At 27.0% G+C, this 26,256-nt stretch overlaps 1 protein-coding gene across 1 annotated transcript in view; it reads left to right on the top strand.

Annotated features, from left to right (window-relative positions):
* LOC111615093 (single-stranded DNA-binding protein 3-like) overlaps positions 1–23,811 on the top strand; it is a 29,815-nt gene extending 6,004 nt beyond the window's left edge. The window contains exons 7-17 of the mRNA XM_023356483.1: positions 7,009–7,082; positions 7,155–7,228; positions 7,305–7,344; positions 7,442–7,483; positions 8,716–8,779; positions 14,860–14,919; positions 15,451–15,521; positions 15,597–15,681; positions 20,961–21,070; positions 21,145–21,248; positions 21,332–23,811. Of these exons, the coding sequence (XP_023212251.1) occupies positions 7,009–7,082; positions 7,155–7,228; positions 7,305–7,344; positions 7,442–7,483; positions 8,716–8,779; positions 14,860–14,919; positions 15,451–15,521; positions 15,597–15,681; positions 20,961–21,070; positions 21,145–21,222 (698 nt within the window). The 3' untranslated portion in view covers positions 21,223–21,248; positions 21,332–23,811. The remainder of the gene's footprint in view (positions 1–7,008; positions 7,083–7,154; positions 7,229–7,304; positions 7,345–7,441; positions 7,484–8,715; positions 8,780–14,859; positions 14,920–15,450; positions 15,522–15,596; positions 15,682–20,960; positions 21,071–21,144; positions 21,249–21,331) is intronic.
* The last annotated feature ends 2,445 nt before the right edge of the window (positions 23,812–26,256 follow it).

Below are 26,256 nucleotides of genomic sequence, written 5' to 3'. Positions count from 1 at the left end.
CCATAAATATAAAGAACTTTTTATATTAATATTAAAGAAATTAATTATTTTCAGGCATTACACAATAGTGTAATTATTTTTATTAGCATAATTTCTGGCGTACTTAATGACTTCATATTAGTAATTTCTGATTTGAAAATTATCAATTTATTTGCAAATAATGTTTGTCTTGAAAATTTTTATTAAAAATTTTACTTATACATCTATATAATTAAATTAACAATATACTTTATTTTATATTATTGTTGAATTTGAAAATTTTCAAATGTCTCCATACTAATAAATTTTTTCATTAAAAATTCTATGTATTAAATTTCCTTTGAATGAAGAAAATTGTTTTGACAATAAAACCAACAAAAATGTTCTTAATATAAGTTTTTCATTCAATAATATTATTATTATTTGAATAAACAGCAGTAGTAGATAAAATTAGTTAAAAAATGAAAAAGGAATGATATTTCATTTGTAGAATTTGTCATATGATAATTTTAAGTTAATCAAAAAAGACACAGTCTGTCCAAAAATAATTTTTTGAAAACCACCATTTATTCTAATCACATGTTCCTTTGACAACCGGACCTTTCTTTAGAGGCTACTAGGCCATCAGGTTAAAACATTCCTTTAAAAAAAACACAAAAATATCCAATTAAAACAATAAAGTAAAAAATTGGAATGATATTTGTTTTTCAATATTGTTAGAATCTTACATTATGCAAAAGAAAGAATCCAACTAATATGTAAAATTTAGTTTTTTTCTCAAATGAACTATCAAAATAATCTGAGAAAATATGTAATTAATATACAGATATAAACAACTCCCAAAACCCGATGCTTAGCTGTAAATATTAATATTTCCGAATTATAGCCTGATTATTTACTGCAATTGTGGGTGTCTCTTTGCTTTATGTAATTAATATTTTTGGTCAAAATAGTCCAAAATTGATTCAGATTAAGTCAATTAAATGACAATAACTTGGCAGCTGAAATGCCTCATCTTATCAATGAGAGTCTTATCTTTAATATTCAATTCTTTTGGATATTAATAATTAATTTTAAGTGTCTATATGAGAAAATATTAAAAAGGAAGAATTTAATATTAATACTTTAAGAAAATTTCATTGATTATTTTTCAGGAAAATTTTGGTTTAGTCACTTGTCAATCATACTATATTAATCAAAACACATGCTATAATAGTAGATATGCTTTTCTTTTAAATCAAGAATTTGCATATGAGCAAGTATCATAGAAAAATCATTTAACATGACAAATTGTATAGAGCAGGGATCAGCAACCTTTTTGTTACTAAGGGGCAATAAAAATTTTAAAAACCATTGAGGGTGCATAGTTTAATGTTTGAAAAAAATCCACAATGTTGTAATAAATAAACAAACTAATTATGTTTTGAAACATGTATATTTATATATGCATGTAATAAATAAAAAATAAAAATTAAAAGTACTGTACAAACGTAAAATAACACAAAATCAAATTAAATATACATATACACTTGTAATTTTATGTATTTGTGCTTGCATGACTATGGTTCTAGAGGGTGCATCTGAAATGTTCATGCCATAGGTGTCACATTTCTGCTGACCCCTGGCATAGAGTATTTAAAATGTAAAAAAAGAAATCGGAGAGAGTGAGTAGAAGTTTGTGAAACATTTATCTGGCATACTGGTAATCTGAAAATTTAAATTTGTTTGAACATTAGTGTTAATGATCCTGTATTCTATATTGTAAACAAACATTACCTTGTTAGAGCTAGTGCATGCACTTCATGTTCAGTAACATGCATGATTGATGTATTTTTCTTTTCCAAAGGCCAATGTGAGAAAATGGGCATTTTATACCCAGAGCTTCAAATAATTTTTGTGAATTTTATATATATCGTCAGTGCTGTAACTAGGCAGGGGCAACAGGTGCACCCACACAGTGCCCACTTGGAAGGGGAGCAAAAAAGGCATGTATTTGTTTTATTATTTTCCCAAACCTAATTAATTAAGGGGCATAAATGCAAATTCTTGCACAGGTCACAGGAATGGCTAGTTATGGCACTGTATATAGTACATGTTCATGATCACCGTAAATGTTGACTTTCTGCAATAATGTGTTTGTAAACATTTTTGCAGGATTTTCAGTATTAATATAGTTCAGTCATCCACTATATCATCAAAGTACTTAAATAACAAATTGGAAGATTACAACAGCATGCATGCACTAGTACAAAATATATAGCAATATCCAGATCTGGCACTGTTCTGCTCTCATAGGTGTTGGATTAATAAACTTTATAAATGCCACATATATATATTTTTTTTATGTCATTTTATTTGAATCATTCATACACATATATAAATGTGTATGTATGTGTATGAATGATTCAAATAAAATGACTAGATGCCGCAATGCAAGAAAATGTTAAGTAATTGTTCAGTTGACATTGGCACATGTGACCATGTAGAAAAGCAATATTGAATACAGCATTATTGTAATGAGGTATTTTGCATCCATTTACTCTCCTTGATAAGTCAGTATTAAAAATTACAAAATTATAGTAGAGATGAATTGAACATGAAAATTAAACTTATATTCCAACTTATTTGGAATAGGTCATCTTTTATAACTTTTTAGTTAGAGTTTATATTATAAGTAATATTTGATAACACAAAATGTAGTGTTGTCAAGTATTATAGGATAAGACCCTGTTTATTTTTATAAAATGGTTATGCAAACATATTGAGAAATTTAGTTATTGAATAAATAATGTACAGTACGATATTTTGAAATTAATAAGTGAAAATGAAAAAAGCGATCAAAAAAATATAAAATTCGAATATTTCAAATTAATATTCAGGTTTACATTGCTTTATATGTATAATGTAATCTATGTATGATAATTATTGACATTAAATAGCTGTAAGAAAGAATTTATTCTTTACAATTTTTTGTATTGATATATTTCATATTGATTGTGTAGAAATTTTTATTTATTTATTTATTTCAATTCCATTTTGTTCTAGTTTCAATTTCTGTTCTAAAAATTCAATTAGATCCAGATTATTCCATAGAAAAGTTTTGAATTTGAGGTTTTTTTTACTGAAAATCATATAATTCTGAATGTAAAGATATATACAATTGTGAATCTTTTGTCTGTAAACATCAAAATAAAAATTACATTTATTATGATCGTAATTGTAACAGATGCTTTCTATTTACTGTATTATAATTTTAGAGGGAAAATTGAACCAAATTTTCCTGAAATAATTTATGAATTCTCCATTTTAATGTCAATTTGAAAGCAAGTGCAGGCTCTACATTACAGCAATTTTTGTGGGTTATACGCAGGAAATTTTGGTAATTACATTATGCAGATTGTATAGAATTTACTTTTACATATGGAGGAAGCTTTTCATAATCTAAATAATTTTTATTTGACTAACTCTAAATCAAAAAATGTTTTATATTTTCATTTATCCATAATTTCAATTATAATTATTAAAAAGTTTGAAAAAAATTAAATTGAGAAAAAAAGAAACAAAGTTTGAAAATAAATTGCATATAATGCAATAAAGATAAAATTAATTATTATACAATGATGTGAAGTCAACTATAAAAAAAAGGCAAGAAATTAGCACACTTTTATATAATTGTTTGTTATAGAATAGAAATAAATATTTTATTTTCAACTCATCCTCTTCAGATAATTCTCAGTTTAGAATGTAAGGAAATTTAATAAAGATATTGTCAGCAAATAAAAAAGTGAAAATATTAAAATTTATTATGTATGAATTTAGAATATTGGAAAGTAGTTAAGTTTGCTTTATTTCCAAAATTAGTTGTATTTTTCCTTCCATCTTGTACGGCCCATCCCTGGCCTACGTGGCCCACATTAATATTTTTTGTGGCCCGTGTCACATAAAATATGAATAAATATATCAATTTCCCAGCAATAATTCAAATGTTATTTTTTACAAGTTATGTGTATGAATAGTTTTCCCTGCAATGAATTTAATAATTATTAAAACAAGAAACCGGCTAACAGATTCATATCAAACTAATTTAAAACTAGCAGTAACTAATATTTAACCAAGTATTTCTGATATATTATGTTTACATCAGTTTCAGAAGCTAAATTAAGTATACCCATGCTAATTTATAATTATACATGAATAAATAATTGCAATTTACAGACATTTTTCTTCTCTTTTCTCTTGTATGCGATCTGTGTCAATTCAAAAGTTTTGAAATGTGGCCCTTACTTACAGACAGGTTGCCCATCCCATCCATTGCTGTAGGCAATAAGAGGCCTTTTTAATCATTACCCATCACAGGTTTTACTAAAAATGGAGGTGGCCATTTGGTGGGCCCAAAATGTCCAGGATAAAACAAACTACAAAATATATAGGATTCCTCACACAAATTTGATTCCAGGTCATCAGAGTAGTTAGGCTGATACTTTAATAACTTCAGTCATCCTACTGTCTAAAATACTGGTAATTGTATTTGGAAAACTCTAATACGAGGGTGGTTTTTTTCAAGTTCCAATAGTCCATAAAACAAAGACAAGTGTAAATAACAAAATGAATTTATTACTAAAAGTTAGGTACAAACATGATTACTTTTTGACATAGTCACCATGAAGATTGATGCATCTGTGGATGCGCTTTTCCATCCCTTTGTCATAGAATGTTGCCGCCAGTTAATTGAGATGACCTTAACAACGTTATTTTGAAGATCATCATTAGTCTCAAACCTCTGCCCTCCTAGCCACTTTTCCTGTTCAGGAAAGAGGTGGAAGTCGCTTGGCACTAAATCAGGGCTATATGCAAGGTGGCAAATACTTCTACCTCTTTCCTGAACTGAAAACGTGGCTAGCAGGGCACAAGTTTGAGACTAATTATGATCTTTAAAACAACGTTGTTAAGGTCATCTCAATTAACTGGCGGCAACATTCTATGACAAAGGGATGGAAAAGCACGTCCACAGATATGACAAATGCATCAATCTTCACGGTGACTATGTTAAAAAGTAATCATGTTTGTACCTAACTTTTCGTAATAAATTCATTTTGTTATTTACACTTGTCTTTGCTTTATGGACCATTGGAATTTGAAAAAAACAGCCTACATGATAATTCCAATTGGTTAACATAATAATTATTATAAATTGCTTCAAAGCTATTCAGTTTTGGGAAACATTTTAGCTTTAGTCAAAAATTTTAACAAAAACATACATCTAATAACAATATTAAATATGTAACCAAAATTTGAAACTTTCCAGTAATCCATGCTGCTTATCAATATGTTTTATAATCTTCATTTTAGCTATATAGACTGTGATGTTTCAGAATGTCACTTGATTATTTCAATATCCTCTTTTGTATTTTACAATAATTTCAGTTATGACTAATATTCTTGATAGCTGTCTAATTACTTTAGAGATTTCAGATAGGAAATTCTATTTAACTGAATTATTAATTAATCATGTTTATAAACTTATTCTTGAATTTTATATATTCTAATGATTTTGATCAAAAACACATTCAAGCTTGCTCTCAGTAGAGATGGCAGTTTTTGTACCTGTATCACCAATTAGTAACTTTTTGAATAAATGTAAAATTAATTTTTTACAATAAAAATATTGATTATTTATTTCCACTTTATTAATGAAACACAAAACACAAATTTGCTGCTAGTAATATTTATTACTAGCAGCAAATTTGAATGTCTTTTTCTAAAAAAATTTTTATGCAGTGCAAGAGTAAAACTTGCTTTCTTGCATTAATTCAACTAATTCTGTTTGAGATCAGAATCTCTTTTATTGACAATAATATATAAATGTTAATAATTGACTAATTTGGAGTAATTTTCATAAATTTATGTTTATCAGTTTAATCAATTTTAGAAACTTTAATGGTTAAAATCAGGTTGAAATTCTTAATAAATTTTTATTTATAATGTTGAATATATGAGAGATTGATCTACTAAACATATAAATATGTTGTGACAAAATTTTACGTTTTCATTCTATGCAAATACAGAATTTTCAACATTATTATTATTTAATTAGTAAAAAGATGATTGTAGTTTTTATATTAAAAGTTCACGTATTCTATTTTCATATGTAAATATTGTATTAAATTATTGTTAATATTGATGTTAATTAATATCTTTTAGGAAATTTCTATTAATTTAGTTTATTGGAGTTGCATGNTGTCCATTTTTTTTTTTTTTTTTTTTTATGTTAGAAGTTATCATCAGATTTTCCTTTTTATTTTCTAAAAAAGAATATTGCATGCTAAACAAATACATACTATATATATTTTAGCTTATAGCTACTAAGACAATTTGAAGTTTGAAGGTCATGATTGAAAATTACATATTTATAACACTTACTGGTAGTTTTAAATTTTTTTCTTCTGGTTCAAAACAGTACATTATTTTCTCTGTTAAGCATTTGTATGATATAAAGCTGTATTCTTAAGTCATACTACTATTTAATATTCATTTTAATATTCATAAAATGAATGAACACAAATAATTAACTATACAGAAATCAATAATTTTTTTAATGTATTATTTTTATAATTTTAAATATTTATGAAAAATATATTTGAAAATTGTAATATATAAATATTACAATTTTTACCTTTTTAAAATTAGTTACTTCAGCAATTGTTTAAATTTCTTAAAATTTGAAAACTAAATATTCTCTCAGTATTGTAAAACTTCATTTTTAATAAGATGAAATTTAAAATTGTATTCTCAAAGATGACTATAAGATTTTACATAAATTTTTAAACTAATCAGTTATTTTTATTCTTAGCTCTGTATTGTTTCAACAAAATTTTGTTTCTTTATTATTGAATATTTTGGAATAGTAGTGTCTCTTCAATACAGTAGACTGTTTACTTTATCGCATTAAAAATTGTGGTGAATTTTTTTAATTATTAATTTATTTAGTGTCAAAAATATTTAACTCAAGTGGATTGAAATTTGCAATAGGACCTCCAGGAATGGCTATGAATCCCAGAATGAATCCTCCCAGAGGCCAACCACTTGGTCCTATGAATCCTGCTGTAAGATAAACCTTTTTATTATATATTATTTTTTTTATGCAATTATTTCATATTTTTTCATGTTTTATTCAGAACTATGGTGGAATGAGGCCTCCTCACAATAGCACACTAGGACCTGGAGGCCCAACCATGCCTCCTATGTCCATGTATGTAAAGCTGCTAATTTTTTTATATTAATATTTTATTCTTTTCAAGTATATTTACAATAATATATTTTTACAGGCCAGGTCCTGGTGGTCGACCATGGCAGCCTAACACAACAGTATGTTAAAAAATTAATGTTTTAGATGAAATTTGTTCAATTTAATAAATATTGTCAAAATGTTTATTATTGTATAATAAAACTTTTTATTTTTTAGCAAATCAGTTATTCTTCAGCATCTCCAGGAAGTCACTATGGGGTATGTTTCAAGGATTGTTTTTATATGCATAAATAACTTTAATTTGTATATATTAATACTACCAATGAAGCCTAATCTAATTTTATAAAGCACTTTTTGGGATTTGGACCATATTACTATAGTAATATCAATATAATTTAATACCCATATTTTGAGAGATCATTCCAAAAATTGATTATATTTGACATAAAGAACATAAAAAAAACTTAAATTCATTGTTATTATATTAAATAGAAAACTTTTAAAATATTTTTTACATCTTGCATATAAAATCAATAAAATATTTTAGTCAAATTCTTATTTCTATTTGAACAATTTTCCTATATATATGTTAAAAAGAATGGTTGCAGAGAAAGTAATTGCTATGAAACAAAACTTCCATTTCTTCAAAATACAGCATTTAGTTTTAAATTCATTAATGATAGTTTTCTAGAAATTTTTTTTTACAATAAAATTATTCTGGATACATGTCAGTATGCATTAATAATATGAAAATACAAAATGTTAAAAATTTGAAATAACAAGAACTTACACACATATTGCTTACTTCAAAAATGCTTGTTCACAAGTATCTTCAATACATTAACACATTAGTGTAATTGTCAGTACTTGTGAATGCTTTCATAACTTTGAGAAGTACTGTTTTATTTTATATTATTATATGCAATCTTATTGTGTTTTGTTACAGAAAACAAACATTTAATATAAAGGAAAAAATTTAAAATTTTAAAACATTTTAAATTAAAAATTTCTAAAGATGAATGAAATTCCTTAATGTTGGTTAAAACATTTATAAACTTAACATTTAAATTAATTAATTAATTGTCATTATTACTTAATAGATGATTATTTTTTCAATTTTAAATTTCAAAATTGTTTTTATCCTTCCATAAAAATTTTATTTAAATGATTCTATATCATTTATTATTTTTCATCTGAAATAGCATTAATAAATTATTAACTTTTTAAGTTTAATTATTATTTCTTTAAATATATTGGAATAGTTTGATTTTTGTTCTTAATAAATAAAGTGTTACAGGAAATGTTCAGATAATCATAACATTTACAAAATACTTTTGAGCCAGAAACTGCAATATTTACTTGATTTAAAAATTTACTTATTTATTTTTGCTTTCATTAAAGTATAGTAGTAAAAAATAATAATTTAAATCTAGAATTTTAAAAAAATGTTTGTGATAAAACATCATTGATGTATGTTTTTATTTGATTAGGGTCCTCCTGTATCGAGCACAGGACCACCTGGTCCAGGTACTCCTATAATGCCTAGCCCACAAGGTAAGAATTTTTAATGTTAATTTAAGACTTAAGATGCTTAATTTTACTGTTTGGATACAAATATTTTAAAAATTAGTTTTATTTAATATTAATTAAAGTTTTATGTAACTGTTTAGTAAGTAATAAATTATATTGTATTATTTTTACTACTTAATTGCATTTATTAAATAAATTTAAAATAATTGAACAAATGAATAAATATTTAAACATTAGTTTGGAAGTTAAGAACAATCTATTATATGTATATACACAGACAAAACTTAGAAAAATCAAACATTACATCATTAGATGTGTTTTTATGATGTCAAATTTCTTGCAAAAATAAACATAGCTTGACAAATTTCAAATACATTGTTATATATATATCTTAAATTAAAAAATTATAATTTTATTCATAATGAATGTCAGCTTCATTTTTACTTTGGGAAAGATTCTAAAGTTAATAACAATTCTTTCAAATTTTTTTTTTTTTTTTTAAATTATTTGTTGGAATATAACTTACATTGTATAGAAAATTAATCATGATCAGAACAATATCATCCCACCCATAAATATAAAGAACTTTTTATATTAATATTAAAGAAATTAATTATTTTCAGGCATTACACAATAGTGTAATTATTTTTATTAGCATAATTTCTGGCGTACTTAATGACTTCATATTAGTAATTTCTGATTTGAAAATTATCAATTTATTTGCAAATAATGTTTGTCTTGAAAATTTTTATTAAAAATTTTACTTATACATCTATATAATTAAATTAACAATATACTTTATTTTATATTATTGTTGAATTTGAAAATTTTCAAATGTCTCCATACTAATAAATTTTTTCATTAAAAATTCTATGTATTAAATTTCCTTTGAATGAAGAAAATTGTTTTGACAATAAAACCAACAAAAATGTTCTTAATATAAGTTTTTCATTCAATAATATTATTATTATTTGAATAAACAGCAGTAGTAGATAAAATTAGTTAAAAAATGAAAAAGGAATGATATTTCATTTGTAGAATTTGTCATATGATAATTTTAAGTTAATCAAAAAAGACACAGTCTGTCCAAAAATAATTTTTTGAAAACCACCATTTATTCTAATCACATGTTCCTTTGACAACCGGACCTTTCTTTAGAGGCTACTAGGCCATCAGGTTAAAACATTCCTTTAAAAAAAACACAAAAATATCCAATTAAAACAATAAAGTAAAAAATTGGAATGATATTTGTTTTTCAATATTGTTAGAATCTTACATTATGCAAAAGAAAGAATCCAACTAATATGTAAAATTTAGTTTTTTTCTCAAATGAACTATCAAAATAATCTGAGAAAATATGTAATTAATATACAGATATAAACAACTCCCAAAACCCGATGCTTAGCTGTAAATATTAATATTTCCGAATTATAGCCTGATTATTTACTGCAATTGTGGGTGTCTCTTTGCTTTATGTAATTAATATTTTTGGTCAAAATAGTCCAAAATTGATTCAGATTAAGTCAATTAAATGACAATAACTTGGCAGCTGAAATGCCTCATCTTATCAATGAGAGTCTTATCTTTAATATTCAATTCTTTTGGATATTAATAATTAATTTTAAGTGTCTATATGAGAAAATATTAAAAAGGAAGAATTTAATATTAATACTTTAAGAAAATTTCATTGATTATTTTTCAGGAAAATTTTGGTTTAGTCACTTGTCAATCATACTATATTAATCAAAACACATGCTATAATAGTAGATATGCTTTTCTTTTAAATCAAGAATTTGCATATGAGCAAGTATCATAGAAAAATCATTTAACATGACAAATTGTATAGAGCAGGGATCAGCAACCTTTTTGTTACTAAGGGGCAATAAAAATTTTAAAAACCATTGAGGGTGCATAGTTTAATGTTTGAAAAAAATCCACAATGTTGTAATAAATAAACAAACTAATTATGTTTTGAAACATGTATATTTATATATGCATGTAATAAATAAAAAATAAAAATTAAAAGTACTGTACAAACGTAAAATAACACAAAATCAAATTAAATATACATATACACTTGTAATTTTATGTATTTGTGCTTGCATGACTATGGTTCTAGAGGGTGCATCTGAAATGTTCATGCCATAGGTGTCACATTTCTGCTGACCCCTGGCATAGAGTATTTAAAATGTAAAAAAAGAAATCGGAGAGAGTGAGTAGAAGTTTGTGAAACATTTATCTGGCATACTGGTAATCTGAAAATTTAAATTTGTTTGAACATTAGTGTTAATGATCCTGTATTCTATATTGTAAACAAACATTACCTTGTTAGAGCTAGTGCATGCACTTCATGTTCAGTAACATGCATGATTGATGTATTTTTCTTTTCCAAAGGCCAATGTGAGAAAATGGGCATTTTATACCCAGAGCTTCAAATAATTTTTGTGAATTTTATATATATCGTCAGTGCTGTAACTAGGCAGGGGCAACAGGTGCACCCACACAGTGCCCACTTGGAAGGGGAGCAAAAAAGGCATGTATTTGTTTTATTATTTTCCCAAACCTAATTAATTAAGGGGCATAAATGCAAATTCTTGCACAGGTCACAGGAATGGCTAGTTATGGCACTGTATATAGTACATGTTCATGATCACCGTAAATGTTGACTTTCTGCAATAATGTGTTTGTAAACATTTTTGCAGGATTTTCAGTATTAATATAGTTCAGTCATCCACTATATCATCAAAGTACTTAAATAACAAATTGGAAGATTACAACAGCATGCATGCACTAGTACAAAATATATAGCAATATCCAGATCTGGCACTGTTCTGCTCTCATAGGTGTTGGATTAATAAACTTTATAAATGCCACATATATATATTTTTTTTATGTCATTTTATTTGAATCATTCATACACATATATAAATGTGTATGTATGTGTATGAATGATTCAAATAAAATGACTAGATGCCGCAATGCAAGAAAATGTTAAGTAATTGTTCAGTTGACATTGGCACATGTGACCATGTAGAAAAGCAATATTGAATACAGCATTATTGTAATGAGGTATTTTGCATCCATTTACTCTCCTTGATAAGTCAGTATTAAAAATTACAAAATTATAGTAGAGATGAATTGAACATGAAAATTAAACTTATATTCCAACTTATTTGGAATAGGTCATCTTTTATAACTTTTTAGTTAGAGTTTATATTATAAGTAATATTTGATAACACAAAATGTAGTGTTGTCAAGTATTATAGGATAAGACCCTGTTTATTTTTATAAAATGGTTATGCAAACATATTGAGAAATTTAGTTATTGAATAAATAATGTACAGTACGATATTTTGAAATTAATAAGTGAAAATGAAAAAAGCGATCAAAAAAATATAAAATTCGAATATTTCAAATTAATATTCAGGTTTACATTGCTTTATATGTATAATGTAATCTATGTATGATAATTATTGACATTAAATAGCTGTAAGAAAGAATTTATTCTTTACAATTTTTTGTATTGATATATTTCATATTGATTGTGTAGAAATTTTTATTTATTTATTTATTTCAATTCCATTTTGTTCTAGTTTCAATTTCTGTTCTAAAAATTCAATTAGATCCAGATTATTCCATAGAAAAGTTTTGAATTTGAGGTTTTTTTTACTGAAAATCATATAATTCTGAATGTAAAGATATATACAATTGTGAATCTTTTGTCTGTAAACATCAAAATAAAAATTACATTTATTATGATCGTAATTGTAACAGATGCTTTCTATTTACTGTATTATAATTTTAGAGGGAAAATTGAACCAAATTTTCCTGAAATAATTTATGAATTCTCCATTTTAATGTCAATTTGAAAGCAAGTGCAGGCTCTACATTACAGCAATTTTTGTGGGTTATACGCAGGAAATTTTGGTAATTACATTATGCAGATTGTATAGAATTTACTTTTACATATGGAGGAAGCTTTTCATAATCTAAATAATTTTTATTTGACTAACTCTAAATCAAAAAATGTTTTATATTTTCATTTATCCATAATTTCAATTATAATTATTAAAAAGTTTGAAAAAAATTAAATTGAGAAAAAAAGAAACAAAGTTTGAAAATAAATTGCATATAATGCAATAAAGATAAAATTAATTATTATACAATGATGTGAAGTCAACTATAAAAAAAAGGCAAGAAATTAGCACACTTTTATATAATTGTTTGTTATAGAATAGAAATAAATATTTTATTTTCAACTCATCCTCTTCAGATAATTCTCAGTTTAGAATGTAAGGAAATTTAATAAAGATATTGTCAGCAAATAAAAAAGTGAAAATATTAAAATTTATTATGTATGAATTTAGAATATTGGAAAGTAGTTAAGTTTGCTTTATTTCCAAAATTAGTTGTATTTTTCCTTCCATCTTGTACGGCCCATCCCTGGCCTACGTGGCCCACATTAATATTTTTTGTGGCCCGTGTCACATAAAATATGAATAAATATATCAATTTCCCAGCAATAATTCAAATGTTATTTTTTACAAGTTATGTGTATGAATAGTTTTCCCTGCAATGAATTTAATAATTATTAAAACAAGAAACCGGCTAACAGATTCATATCAAACTAATTTAAAACTAGCAGTAACTAATATTTAACCAAGTATTTCTGATATATTATGTTTACATCAGTACATTTACATCTTTAAAACAACGTTGTTAAGGTCATCTCAATTAACTGGCGGCAACATTCTATGACAAAGGGATGGAAAAGCGCGTCCACAGATATGACAAATGCATCAATCTTCACGGTGACTATGTCAAAAAGTAATCATGTTTGTACCTAACTTTTCGTAATAAATTCATTTTGTTATTTACACTTGTCTTTGCTTTATGGACCATTGGAATTTGAAAAAAACAGCCTACATGATAATTCCAATTGGTTAACATAATAATTATTATAAATTGCTTCAAAGCTATTCAGTTTTGGGAAACATTTTAGCTTTAGTCAAAAATTTTAACAAAAACATACATCTAATAACAATATTAAATATGTAACCAAAATTTGAAACTTTCCAGTAATCCATGCTGCTTATCAATATGTTTTATAATCTTCATTTTAGCTATATAGACTGTGATGTTTCAGAATGTCACTTGATTATTTCAATATCCTCTTTTGTATTTTACAATAATTTCAGTTATGACTAATATTCTTGATAGCTGTCTAATTACTTTAGAGATTTCAGATAGGAAATTCTACTTAACTGAATTATTAATAATCATGTTTATAAACTTATTCTTGAATTTTATATATTCTAATGATTTTGATCAAAAACACATTCAAGCTTGCTCTCAGTAGAGATGGCAGTTTTTGTACCTGTATCACCAATTAGTAACTTTTTGAATAAATGTAAAATTAATTTTTTACAATAAAAATATTGATTATTTATTTCCACTTTATTAATGAAACACAAAACACAAATTTGCTGCTAGTAATATTTATTACTAGCAGCAAATTTGAATGTCTTTTTCTAAAAAAATTTTTATGCAGTGCAAGAGTAAAACTTGCTTTCTTGCATTAATTCAACTAATTCTGTTTGAGATCAGAATCTCTTTTATTGACAATAATATATAAATGTTAATAATTGACTAATTTGGAGTAATTTTCATAAATTTATGTTTATCAGTTTAATCAATTTTAGAAACTTTAATGGTTAAAATCAGGTTGAAATTCTTAATAAATTTTTATTTATAATGTTGAATATATGAGAGATTGATCTACTAAACATATAAATATGTTGTGACAAAATTTTACGTTTTCATTCTATGCAAATACAGAATTTTCAACATTATTATTATTTAATTAGTAAAAAGATGATTGTAGTTTTTATATTAAAAGTTCACGTATTCTATTTTCATATGTAAATATTGTATTAAATTATTGTTAATATTGATGTTAATTAATATCTTTTAGGAAATTTCTATTAATTTAGTTTATTGGAGTTGCATGACAACAATCCAAAGGTGGATGCATCTTGAAAGACGTGTGATTCATAATAATTATCTTTTGATAACATATTGATTCCAGCATTCCTGTATTCTAGGTTCAACTGGTCCTTATTCTCCTGCAAGTCACAGAATGAATGCTCCCACTCCAAGAAGAGGTGAAGATACATGCTTCTGGAGTCTCTCCAACTTTTTTGTTATTGCTATTTTATTTTTTCTGTTTTTAAAATTTTAGCATTGATTTTTCACAGCTACTAACCAAAGCTCTCTTTAGCATGTGCATCTTGGTCATTTTATACTAACAGTTTTGCTCTGTGCTAGGTCATTCAATTTGAGGCTGGACCATGGATTTGATGTGCTTTATGCTTGTTGACCAGCATACAACTTCAATTTTTGTTTATATTTTAGTGTTATAAACCCATTCACTTGAATTAATTTCATACTAATTATCTAATTTTAGAAACAATTGCTTTTATGCCTAAATCCTTTATTAATTTATTAAAAAGCATACTTAAAATAATTTTTACTTCTTTCAGTGCAAAATATGAATTTGATATCTTACTAACATTTTTAATACTTTACATATTAAAATTTCAATAAAATTATTATTATTATTTAAATTCAAACTTTTATCTACATAAGCATAAAAAGAATTTCAAGATATTAATTAAGGATTTTTATTTTATTAGATTCTGGAGGTTCTGGAGCGGACGGAATGTATACAATGATGAAACCTGTCCCAGGTGGAAGTTTATCTGGGGTTAGTATTTTATTTTCTCTTTTTAAATTATAATACAACTGACTGAATTATAACTATTTGTTTGTAATCATATAGTTTCCAATGGGTCCAGGCCCTGAAGGACCAATGGGACCTATGGGACCAGAAATGGGTCCTCCAGTGATGAATGGAATGTCTTCAGGTAATTTAAATGGAAGTTCTTTAGATACTGATTTATATTAAGATATTAGTTAACTTCTTAGTAAAATAATTCAATATGATTAGTTTGAATTAAAAAAAAATACTATCAGCATATGCATCATCATTAAATTGAAGTTCATTTTTTTCTTCTTCTAAGCAATGACATTTCAACAGAAGGTAAATTAAAGTTACTAGGCATAGTAAGGGATTTTTTAATGAAATAGTCCATATCATTTTCAAAATCAAGAAAATTCCTTTACAAATCCCCAACCTTAAAACAAATGAAATAAAAACAATAATTAATAATTCACTAAGTAAAATAAATAAACAAGAGCAGCAAAAAGAGAGAACCACTTGTTTGTAATACAGTGGAATTTCTCATAACAAGTGTTTCGCATAACAAACAAAACAAAGTGTAAAAAATTGCGTTGCTTAACAAGTGATGTTTTGCATAACGAGTGACGAGGAGAGGGAAAGTCCTGAATTGTGCGCATGCTCCATCAGTCTTCCAAATTAAATTTTAGAAATGTTTAAGTGGTCATTAAATTTAATACGAACTAGAAGCATAACTGCCTACATCTAGTCAAATTAATTAATTTCTAATATTTAATTACAGCCTTTACTTAGCCCAAGAATTTGGCATATCGTTTGGAGTGTTTATCAAACATATTATCTGATTTTTTTTTTTCTGCAAATCTAATTCTCATTTCAGGTTGGTTTATTCCATGGTAGAAGAAAAGATGATGATAATTCATGCTCCTTAACAATGCACATATAACATTTATTCAAAGAAAATTGTATAACATAAAATATTTGAGTATTTTTTTTAGCATGGAATGCATTATCTTATTTTACATTAATTTCTATGGGAAAAATTGTTTTGCTTAATGAGTACAATTCTGGAATGAATTATGCTTGTTAAGTGAGGTTCCATCCACTGTATGTAGAAACCAAACAAAATTAAGTTTTGTATTTTAAATAATATATATTTGAAATATATTGATTGAATTTTCTCATTCCTAGTTTAAAAGGTATAATCCATTGATATATTAAGAATTTTCTTGATCTTTTGATAGAATAAATTTGTCTCTGGATTACATTCAAACAATTTTTATTTTAAATTATCATTTCCATATTTAATCAGATAATTTTTTTATAATACACCCAGAAATACACTTTTAATCTTTTTCAGATAAATTACATGGGAGTATTAAAGTATACATATCAGGTCAAGAAATATTATTATTGAATCAAAATTGCCAACATCAATAATTTTTCTCACAAATCAAACAGCATCCATTTATAAATTTCAAAATTTAATCAAGAACTATAATACTATCTGGTTAAATGAATAATGATTGGAATAAATGTACCTTCTGTTTATGTGAAAATTATATCAACTACTACATCTTATTGTCAGGCTGATGCTCCAGTCAAAAATTTTTCAGTGTAAAGGAACTTTGATGGATTTATTATTAATATATTAAGTTCTGGATTTTGAATTTGAGAGACATCTTTGAACTTTCTTGAAATTTCACTCTGTACAAATATCAGTAAAAAAAATGAAAACATGGTTTACAAGAGAAATTGAATTGGGAAAGATAGCAAAGGTGCTAAATCAGGGGTGGCCAATAGTTTTTGCCCCCGGGCTGAATTGGAAAGAAAACTTTTTTCACAGGCCAAACCAGAGGCTGCCCTAGGAAGATTTTAAGGTGGTGTGAGATCTCATTGTACATAGTGTAGAAAATGTATCTGTAATCTCTATCATGCATTATCAACATTCTATAAATAAAATCGAACGAAGAAATTCGAAACTACGTTTGAAACGTAGTTTCGAATTTCTTCGTTCGATTCACAAAGTTAACTGATGATGATCGCTTAAAGCGTTCGAAAGCGTTTTTAAAGTATTAAAAAACGATTTGCTGGATTATTTAAAGGTGTTGATTTTATTTATTGTGTGGTTCCAGTAAGAAAGTATTTTATTCAACATTCTATGCTGTACTTAAGAGATTTGTAATGGAGCATTAACTCTAAAACCTCTAAACACACAGTGAGTTGTTAATCTTTTTTCCTTTAAGGCAATCAGAATTTTTCATCGAGCTATTTGGACTTGAGTAGCTTATATTCAGAGATTAATTGCGGGCCACATAAATTCATTCGACGGGCTGGATCCGGCCCGCAGGCCATATGTTGGCCATGCCTGTGCTAAACCAAACCTTTAAAAGCTATGTTTATGAAAATTGCATTCATAGCCCATTAACAAGTGCATAATAAAAGCAGAAGAAAGCTAAAAATAGGGGAATATTTTATTGCAACCTATGGGTGGTTCAACCTATGGAAAAAATGAGAGAACATTTTTTATAGATGCAGAATCAGAACTTTTCTTCTCACGAGTGCATCAGCTGAATTGTGGATAAAGACAGAATAGCCAAAAATTATCGCTGAATATTGTATCTACAATGCAGGCAAAACAGCACTTCATGATCAGCCATTGTACAAAAATACTTATACTGTATATATAACATGAAAGTGCTAAAGGATTTAAAATCACTGAAGGAACATGTATATTAACACAGCAAAGAACTGTGACAAGGCCAGAAACAAAGACTTCTAGGACTAATTTTTCCAATCACTAGATGCTTTAGGATTTAATGGTGATTACTGTTCAAATGCAAATGTTATGGATGATTGATTTTTAATAATTAGTTAGTTAAATGGGATATAATTTGAAAGTTTGCTTTGGTAGACAATTGTACAATACATTCATACCTTAACAATGTGCCATTATAATATGTAATGTTGTACAGTATATACAAAAAATTTAAGGTGACCATAAATTGAAAATATGAAAATGGAACACTAAAATTTTTTCTGGAAAGCTTTTCAGAAAATAATAGTTACAATAATAAAACATCATTTTATGGCTATTTTTTATTGAACATTGCTTCATTAAACAAACTATTGTAATTACATAATGTCTTAATTATTTTAAATAAAACAACACATTAGAAATTAATTGCATTTTAATGAATGTTTTGCTTGTCATATAACTTCTTTGTTTTGTTTGATAATTGTACAAAATTCAATGAACAAAATCTAAATATTTTCAGATTTTCCAGTGTTAGTTAATTATGTAAAATATTTATTCATTTTTGCTTGTATTGAATTCACACTACAAAGTATAGGCTATATCATCACCACCTGCCTTGAAGATGACACAAAAATATCTGATATTCGTCTAAATCAAATATCTGAAAGTAGGATTCTAATAATGACTAAAATACAGAGAATTTTATCATTTTGAATTGGTGATCACAATAAATAGTACTTACTGTGACTATCTTTACTTTTATATTATCTGGAGTATAAGTAATAAAGCTAAGTAAACTAAAACAATAAAAATCTTAATATGTACTTGATATGGCATGATAGTAATTTTTATAGTGAGATTATAGAGGTGCAATTGTTGCAACTGATTTCATGAAGACACACAAAGTCACTCAAAATAAATGAATAGCAATGTAAATATAAAAATAAAAGAAATACAGGATGTTTAAGTGTACCAACAAACTGTGTCAGAATAGAACAAAATGTAGAAAAATGAGAAATTGGTCACCTACATTACTTGATTTCTTGGTTGCATAGCTGAATCAATCTAACTTAAAAACATACTACAGAAGTAAAATGTGTGCAAGAATATTAGAACTAGATTATAGTCAAAGACAAATTAATATGACTTTTGTTGATATACGATAGTGTCAAGTAGGAAAATTCTTTTATCTTTTGGGCAATTTTGTTTGGATCAAGAATGAGATCATTGAAAATTGTTTTATAAAGGGTAGTTTTTTTAAAAATAGGTATGGAGACATCTGAAAATGAAGTTGTCTGTTGAATAGATCATAAAAAAAACACTTCAGAACATAAGTCAAAGTTCTGTTGTATTTATTTATTTTTACAAATACCATTTCTATCATGAATTTGAATAGCATTATACATTGCAATATATAATTATTGTATGAATAAGGTATATTAGATCAATTTATAAAAACACATCCTTTTATAAAAATTAACTTGCACGTATTTACCTGAAAATTTAGTGGTTTCTTATAAATATAAAATTAATATTTAATTTATGACAAACCACTAATTTTCAGGATTTTTATCATCTGTAATTAATTTGTTTGTCCAGTTTCTGACAATATGATGAAGTATTATTGTTTTTTATAAATTTGTTCTAAGTATTAATTAAATAATTTATAAATTCATTTTACAAACCTATAAGAAAAAGAAAAAATTAGGATTAAATTTAATCCTAATTTTTTCAGTAAGTTAAAGTGATCCTTCATATTCACAACATTTTACAAAAATTAAATTTCTATTGTCTTGAAATATAAAATCCAAATTCTTTTTATAACCTTGCTGGTTCATTGTTAGAGGCCTAGATAGATTTATTTGGAATGTTAAAAAAGAAAAAAACTTCAAAATTAAAAGATGTTTATGCAATCAAGCAAAAAAGATGTTTGTGGAAACCTAGATAGATTAACTAGATTAACTTTAACCTTTTAATAACTTCCACTAAAATTATACAATTTAAAGCTAAATATATTTGTCTAATTTTATTAATTGAATAATAATATAATTTATGTTTTTTGCATTTGACACAAATTATTTTAAGATAAATTTCTTTTAACATTTAAAAAGGTAATTCTATTGATGATGGTACAAAGTTCAAATGTGCTTCAGTTTAGAAATGAATTTTTTAATTATTTAAAACAATATAAGCATAATTTTCTTATAACTGGAGAAGATTTTTCTAATGTCCTTTTTTAATAAATCATATCATCATCTGTTGCTCAAAATTATTTGCAATATCTTATACTATGTAATTTAAGTAAACTTGATACTATAATTCTTGAGAGCTTATTCATATGAAGTTTATTTATATAATTTTAACTTTAGATTAATAGTAGCTTGTTCTAGAATTACATCTTGAACTTGGTGGTCCTGTATAGTACTAAGACTTAGTATATACACCAGGATTTACACCACCAAAATAATAGACATACTATAACAATTTTCTATGGTATAATAATAATCTATATAAAGTATGTAACAGTTTTGTTAGACAAGATTATTTTCATGTCCTTGATGATTACTTTTTAACATACAATTGTATTCAACACTTCTAATAAATATATACAAGTGGCTTTCTCATAGCATTTGAATTTAACAATATAATTATATGTACTGTACAAAACTAAATTTTGTACACTTATATAGGTGATGGCCTGGATGGAATGAAAAGTTCACCTGCCAATGGTCCTGGCACACCACGGGAAGATGGTCCTCCAATGGGTGATTATGGAATTCCCACTTATGGTCAAGAAAATGTAAGTTGAGAATAAATTTTATTATGAAATATTTGTATTTTTATAAAGAATTAAAATAGTAACAATTAATTTAGATGTCTGGAGGTGGTGGAGGAATTGACATGCAGTGCCATTTGCAGGCTTGTACTAGCCATCAGTCAGCACCCTTGTGAAGCTAAATAAGAAACAAAGGTGCCAGGTATAAAAACTTTTAATTTCAAAGAATTAATGCAATTGTTGTTTTCAGATTAAAATAAGTATTAATTATATTAATATTTTTAGGATCAGATTGAGAAAATGGCAATATATGAAGATTAAAATGTGTGTATACAAGATGGATAGAGGTTTGAGAAGAACACACAACATCCTAAGTACTCCATGCAATAATAAATACATTTTGCCACATTACTGTAAAAAATATTAGATTTAACAATTTGCAAACAAGTGAAAAGTAACTGACCACCATCATAATACTCATTTCATGTTTTATGATATAGACTCTTGTCTTTATTTCACTGGCTTCTTAATAATTGGTCAGTATCTAAATTTTGTTTTTGTAATGTACAGATACAAAAATTTTGTGATTTAGGGTGGGAATAAGACTTTTATTATTATTTTTTCTTTGTTTTTATGATCATGGTTTTAATATCCTCAGCACTTTTCTGGCCAATTTATGTAAAAGTTGATGTTGATAATCGGAAGCCCAGTGACACAAATTCATGAAATGTGTGCATGTACGTTCATTTGTTTGTGTGCATGAAGTATGCATTTGTGTTTGTATGTGTGTGTGTGGTTCCAGACCTCTAATGATAAGAAAGAGGTTCTTAATGGCATCATTCCCCTTGCTATAAACTTCTGTATGTTGTAACTAAAACACAAACAGTAGTGTACAGCGAGGCTATGTAACATGTAGTATCATGTACAGTGACTATGATTGGGAGGATTAAGGGAGCAAAGTATGCAAGTTTTTCAAAGTTTCATCTGCATGTCAGTTTTCCTCTCCATATCACTCACCGCCATCATTTGTCTTGTCACTACAAAACTGTTGATTGTATGAAGACATGGGTGTCACTTGACTCCAAACAGATGAGGTATACAATTGATGCAGTAGGGTGACTTTCATCGGCCAATAGATTTTTTGTTCAACATTGTTTATTATTTATAAAAAAAAAAAGAGAGAACCATTTTAAGATTACTATTTCAACCAGGCTGTTTTATTTATCTACAGTCTCTTAAATAGTACACTTGTGACCTATTGTATGTATTGGTGTTTCATGGTCAGGTTCTATTCCCTTTGTAAAAGTGTTCATTGCAAATTCTGCCAAGATTAATGCTCGTAGATCCTAAGATAACAACACAACAGCATCAATTCTTACAAGATAGTGTTGCCACTTTATTTTCTTGTGTTGACAATGACTGATTATTAAAAATACTCGTGGAGGAAAAAATCTTTTATGTACAAATAAATGCATCTACCAATTTTTCAGGGATGGATCTCTATGTAATTTTATTGTTGGGTTTGTTTCATCAAGCATACCCACTTTTGGGTTAATTGTTGCCAGAACTATTATTGACCTCAGTTTTTTACAAACAGTTTACTATATAATTGGAATAAAAAAAATTACCAAGAGAAAACAATCTCACCTGCTTAATGAAAAAAAAACCAATCAGGAGTGAGAACCATGTGGTGGACAGTTTAGCTGTCCAGAATAATTGTGTGGTGCTGCCTTGATACTTAGCAACAGCAGTCAAACTGCACTAGCCGTGAACCAAATAATTTTTCCCTCTTGGATCCAAGACATTATAAACTTTTTGGATGTGTGTGTTTGATGGGCATCTACTACTTGGTGTTCCCTGTACCATAGTTGTTATCAGGTACCACAACTGCAGACCAAATTGGGTGGAGACATTATGCAGTTTTGTGAAAATATATAAATGCTCACACGAAATCTTGGTCCTTTCTGCTTTGCCAAGCTAAGCTCAAGTTTGTGTGTAATAACAATCCATTGTCAGCAAATGCATCTATAGCCACTGTAGAAAAAAAATGAAAAATCACAGTGATTCTGTAGGTGTAATTGTGAGTTTTCTTGAAAACTTCATGTTACATGCTTAGTAAATAATTAATAAAAATTGCCACCCACTCCTAAATCCTACTTTTCAGAAAATGTGTCAACAAATTGTTAGGATAAAATTCCATACTATGGTTTTTGTATTCTGTCTACATAACTGTTAATGGATTGACTTGGAAGTTTAGTTCTATTCAGACAATAGATTTATTTTCCATACAAACAGGAAGATACTTTTTCTATTCATTGTGAAAATAGCCAGCAATACCATCATATATTATAAATTGAATAATTTCATCTCTTGTGAAACAAGAAATGTTGTGGAAATCATGTAATACATGTATCCTATTCTTTGTCAGGATATGCAATTATTCCCTTGTCACTTATGGTTCTTCAATTTATTTTCTGTTCCAGCACAAATTGATACGATCAAAAAAAAAGAGATGTATTTGTATTAAAATTTCTTTGCGTGGGATAAATAGCCCAGGAAGAAGAGAAATAACAATCATTGTTTTATCTACTAGCAGTTCTTGTTCCTGATGCAAAAGAAATATACCAACTGGCAGTTGTTGTAAGAACAATCTCTGTGTCTTGTAATATTATTCTGAACAGAATTTGAAAAAAAATGACTGTAAAACAGATTCACGTAGCAGATTGTTGAATTGATTAAAATACCCACAGTCATTTCAATCACTTCATAAGTGTTTGCATTTTATTTATTTATACAGACATTAACAAGCATGTATTAAAATATCAAATTACCTGTAAAATGATCAAAAATGAAAAGACTTTGCCAAGCATTTGGAAATATGAAAAATGATGAAAATTATATTAAAAAAATCCATTTAATTTAATTTAGAACAGGATTGTATGCAAGCTTTTACTTTGTTTTTGAATTTTTATAACAATTTATAGTATGTACTAAATACACATCGTAAACAGAATCATCAAAATATTGTATTTAAGTGCCAGTATGTAATGAGACATTAACTTTTATCAGTTTCTGAATGCGTGGCAAATGATTTTAGTTTTCTATGCATTTTATTAGAAACTAAATTTACTTAAATTTTTATGATACTTTTCTCTGTTACTATTTTAATCTCAATTTTAAAAGTATAAAAAAATTAAAATTTAAATTATTAAAGTTTCTGATAACTGAAAGCGAATAATTAGATTTCAATAAAATATATACAAAATATAAAAATGTTTCTAAAAATTTTTTAGTGTAAAAATTACAGCTGCAAGTCTTTTCTTCAAATAAATTATTTTCTACAAATTACTTTTTAAAACTTAAAGTAAACATATTAAAGTTTGGACTTTTGTTTTAAGAGACAGAATCATGCAATACACAAATAATTGAATCTTAGAAAGATTAGACAAACTTTTTATGCCTTATGTATGACCACCTTTGGCATAAGATCTGAAGACCAACCTTTTTTACAGGCGTGTCTATAAATGGGCACGAATTAAACTGGGTGTAGAGGTGTCCTACCATCCCTATACCCCGTTTAAATTAGTAGTTAAAGATAAACTAAATAATATTAAAAGTAAACAAATATAAAGTAATAAAAAAACATTAAAATATGTTGTTAGGTGGATGCATAAACAAATACTGTATTAAATAAGCCACTAGAGTTAGAGTGAAAGTGAAAATATTAAAACCATTTTTTATTGAAAGTAGAACAAAAAAATTGAAATTCTAATAGAAAACCAAAGAATCCGATTTTTAAATCCGCTCAATGTGATTTCTGAACTTGCTTTTCAGTTAAGTTTCTCAATATTAGGATTTACTTTCGAGGTTGATAACAGGAGCAGATTGCCCACCTGAACGTCTGCCAATACATATGGTACTTTATTAACCAAGCTCATTGCTGAAAATGTCTGATCAAAAACGTAGGTGGAACCAACTCTGCACACAAAATGCAGGGAAAGATGAATTTCAGGAACAAATGTCCAGAAAATTATCAAATCGGAAGTTGTGATTCACATAACTCTCGAGATTTTACAAAAATCACTCAGAACTTATAGCAATGTCTACAATTTCCTATTGGGTTTTGGGTGCGTATATCGCTGTCCGAAATGGAGAATGGATTGATGAACAGAGTGAAGTTATTCCTTTCAGCTTTGAAACGGGAATAAAATGACTGTGCTGTAATGGTAGAATGATACCTATTAAAAGTCCAAATCCAAATTATCCACTCATTTTAAACGGTTTTTAGAGTGAAAAAATGGTCAAGATTTTTCTGAGAGAAATTGCTTGAAAACAATTTTAGTTTCTCCTTGAATGAACTAATTAGGTTGAACATTGTCAGAAATAATACTCTCTTACAAGATGAAAATTGTTTAAGTACTGAACATTAAGATAATTCATGATGTCTACCAAGAAAGTTAAATCACAGAGCCAATTTTTGTCTTTAAGTAGATCACACTCCGTGGGTAACTCACATTTGTGTTTAAAAAACTGAAACACTTGGTCTTTCAACTGGAAGAAACGTGCCAACACCTTTCCTTTTGAAAGCCGGCGGACAGCAATGCAGCAGCAGTTCCCCATGTTCGTTGGTTTCTTCTAACACTAAACTCCCTACGATTGAGAGCTCGCATCCGAATCTTATTGACACAGCGCGTAACGGGATCGATAACATGGCTGAATTTCATCTTTAGCACAGTGATTCGTGATGAATAATACCATTGTATTTAAATAACTTACGCTTCAAATACTTACAAGCAAAGAAATACAGCCATTCCTTTTTTCAACTATTGTAGAAGCTCCATCAGTGCAAATGCTCTCTAGTTAACTCAAGTCTTTGTCAAAATCTTGCCCTTCAGTACTTCAAAAATGTCAGAATCTGTAGTTGTAGTTGAAAGCTGGCAGAGACCACTAAGATCTTGAGTAACATCAAAATATTAACACGTCGAACATAAACGAGTAATTGTGCATTATCAGTGATTTCAATTGCAATGGATGAAAGCTGTGATAAGTATTTGGAAAGAGCAACAGCAACTTTAATTTGTTTCGATACATCATTTGCCATGTCTTCCACTCTTCTCATAGCTGTATTCCGGGAAAGGGCGATGTTTTCAGCCATCATCATAAAACTTGGATCGCCACTGTTTTCAGCAAAAATAGATAAGCTCTCCCTC

The sequence above is a fragment of the Centruroides sculpturatus genome, unplaced genomic scaffold (genome assembly GCF_000671375.1).
Source record: "Centruroides sculpturatus isolate CEXI.00-Female unplaced genomic scaffold, Cexi_2.0 scaffold2351, whole genome shotgun sequence".
Taxonomy (NCBI): Eukaryota; Metazoa; Arthropoda; class Arachnida; order Scorpiones; family Buthidae; genus Centruroides; species Centruroides sculpturatus.
The sequence above is the reverse complement of the archived record's forward strand: the minus strand, read 5'-3'. Positions and strand labels throughout refer to the sequence as shown.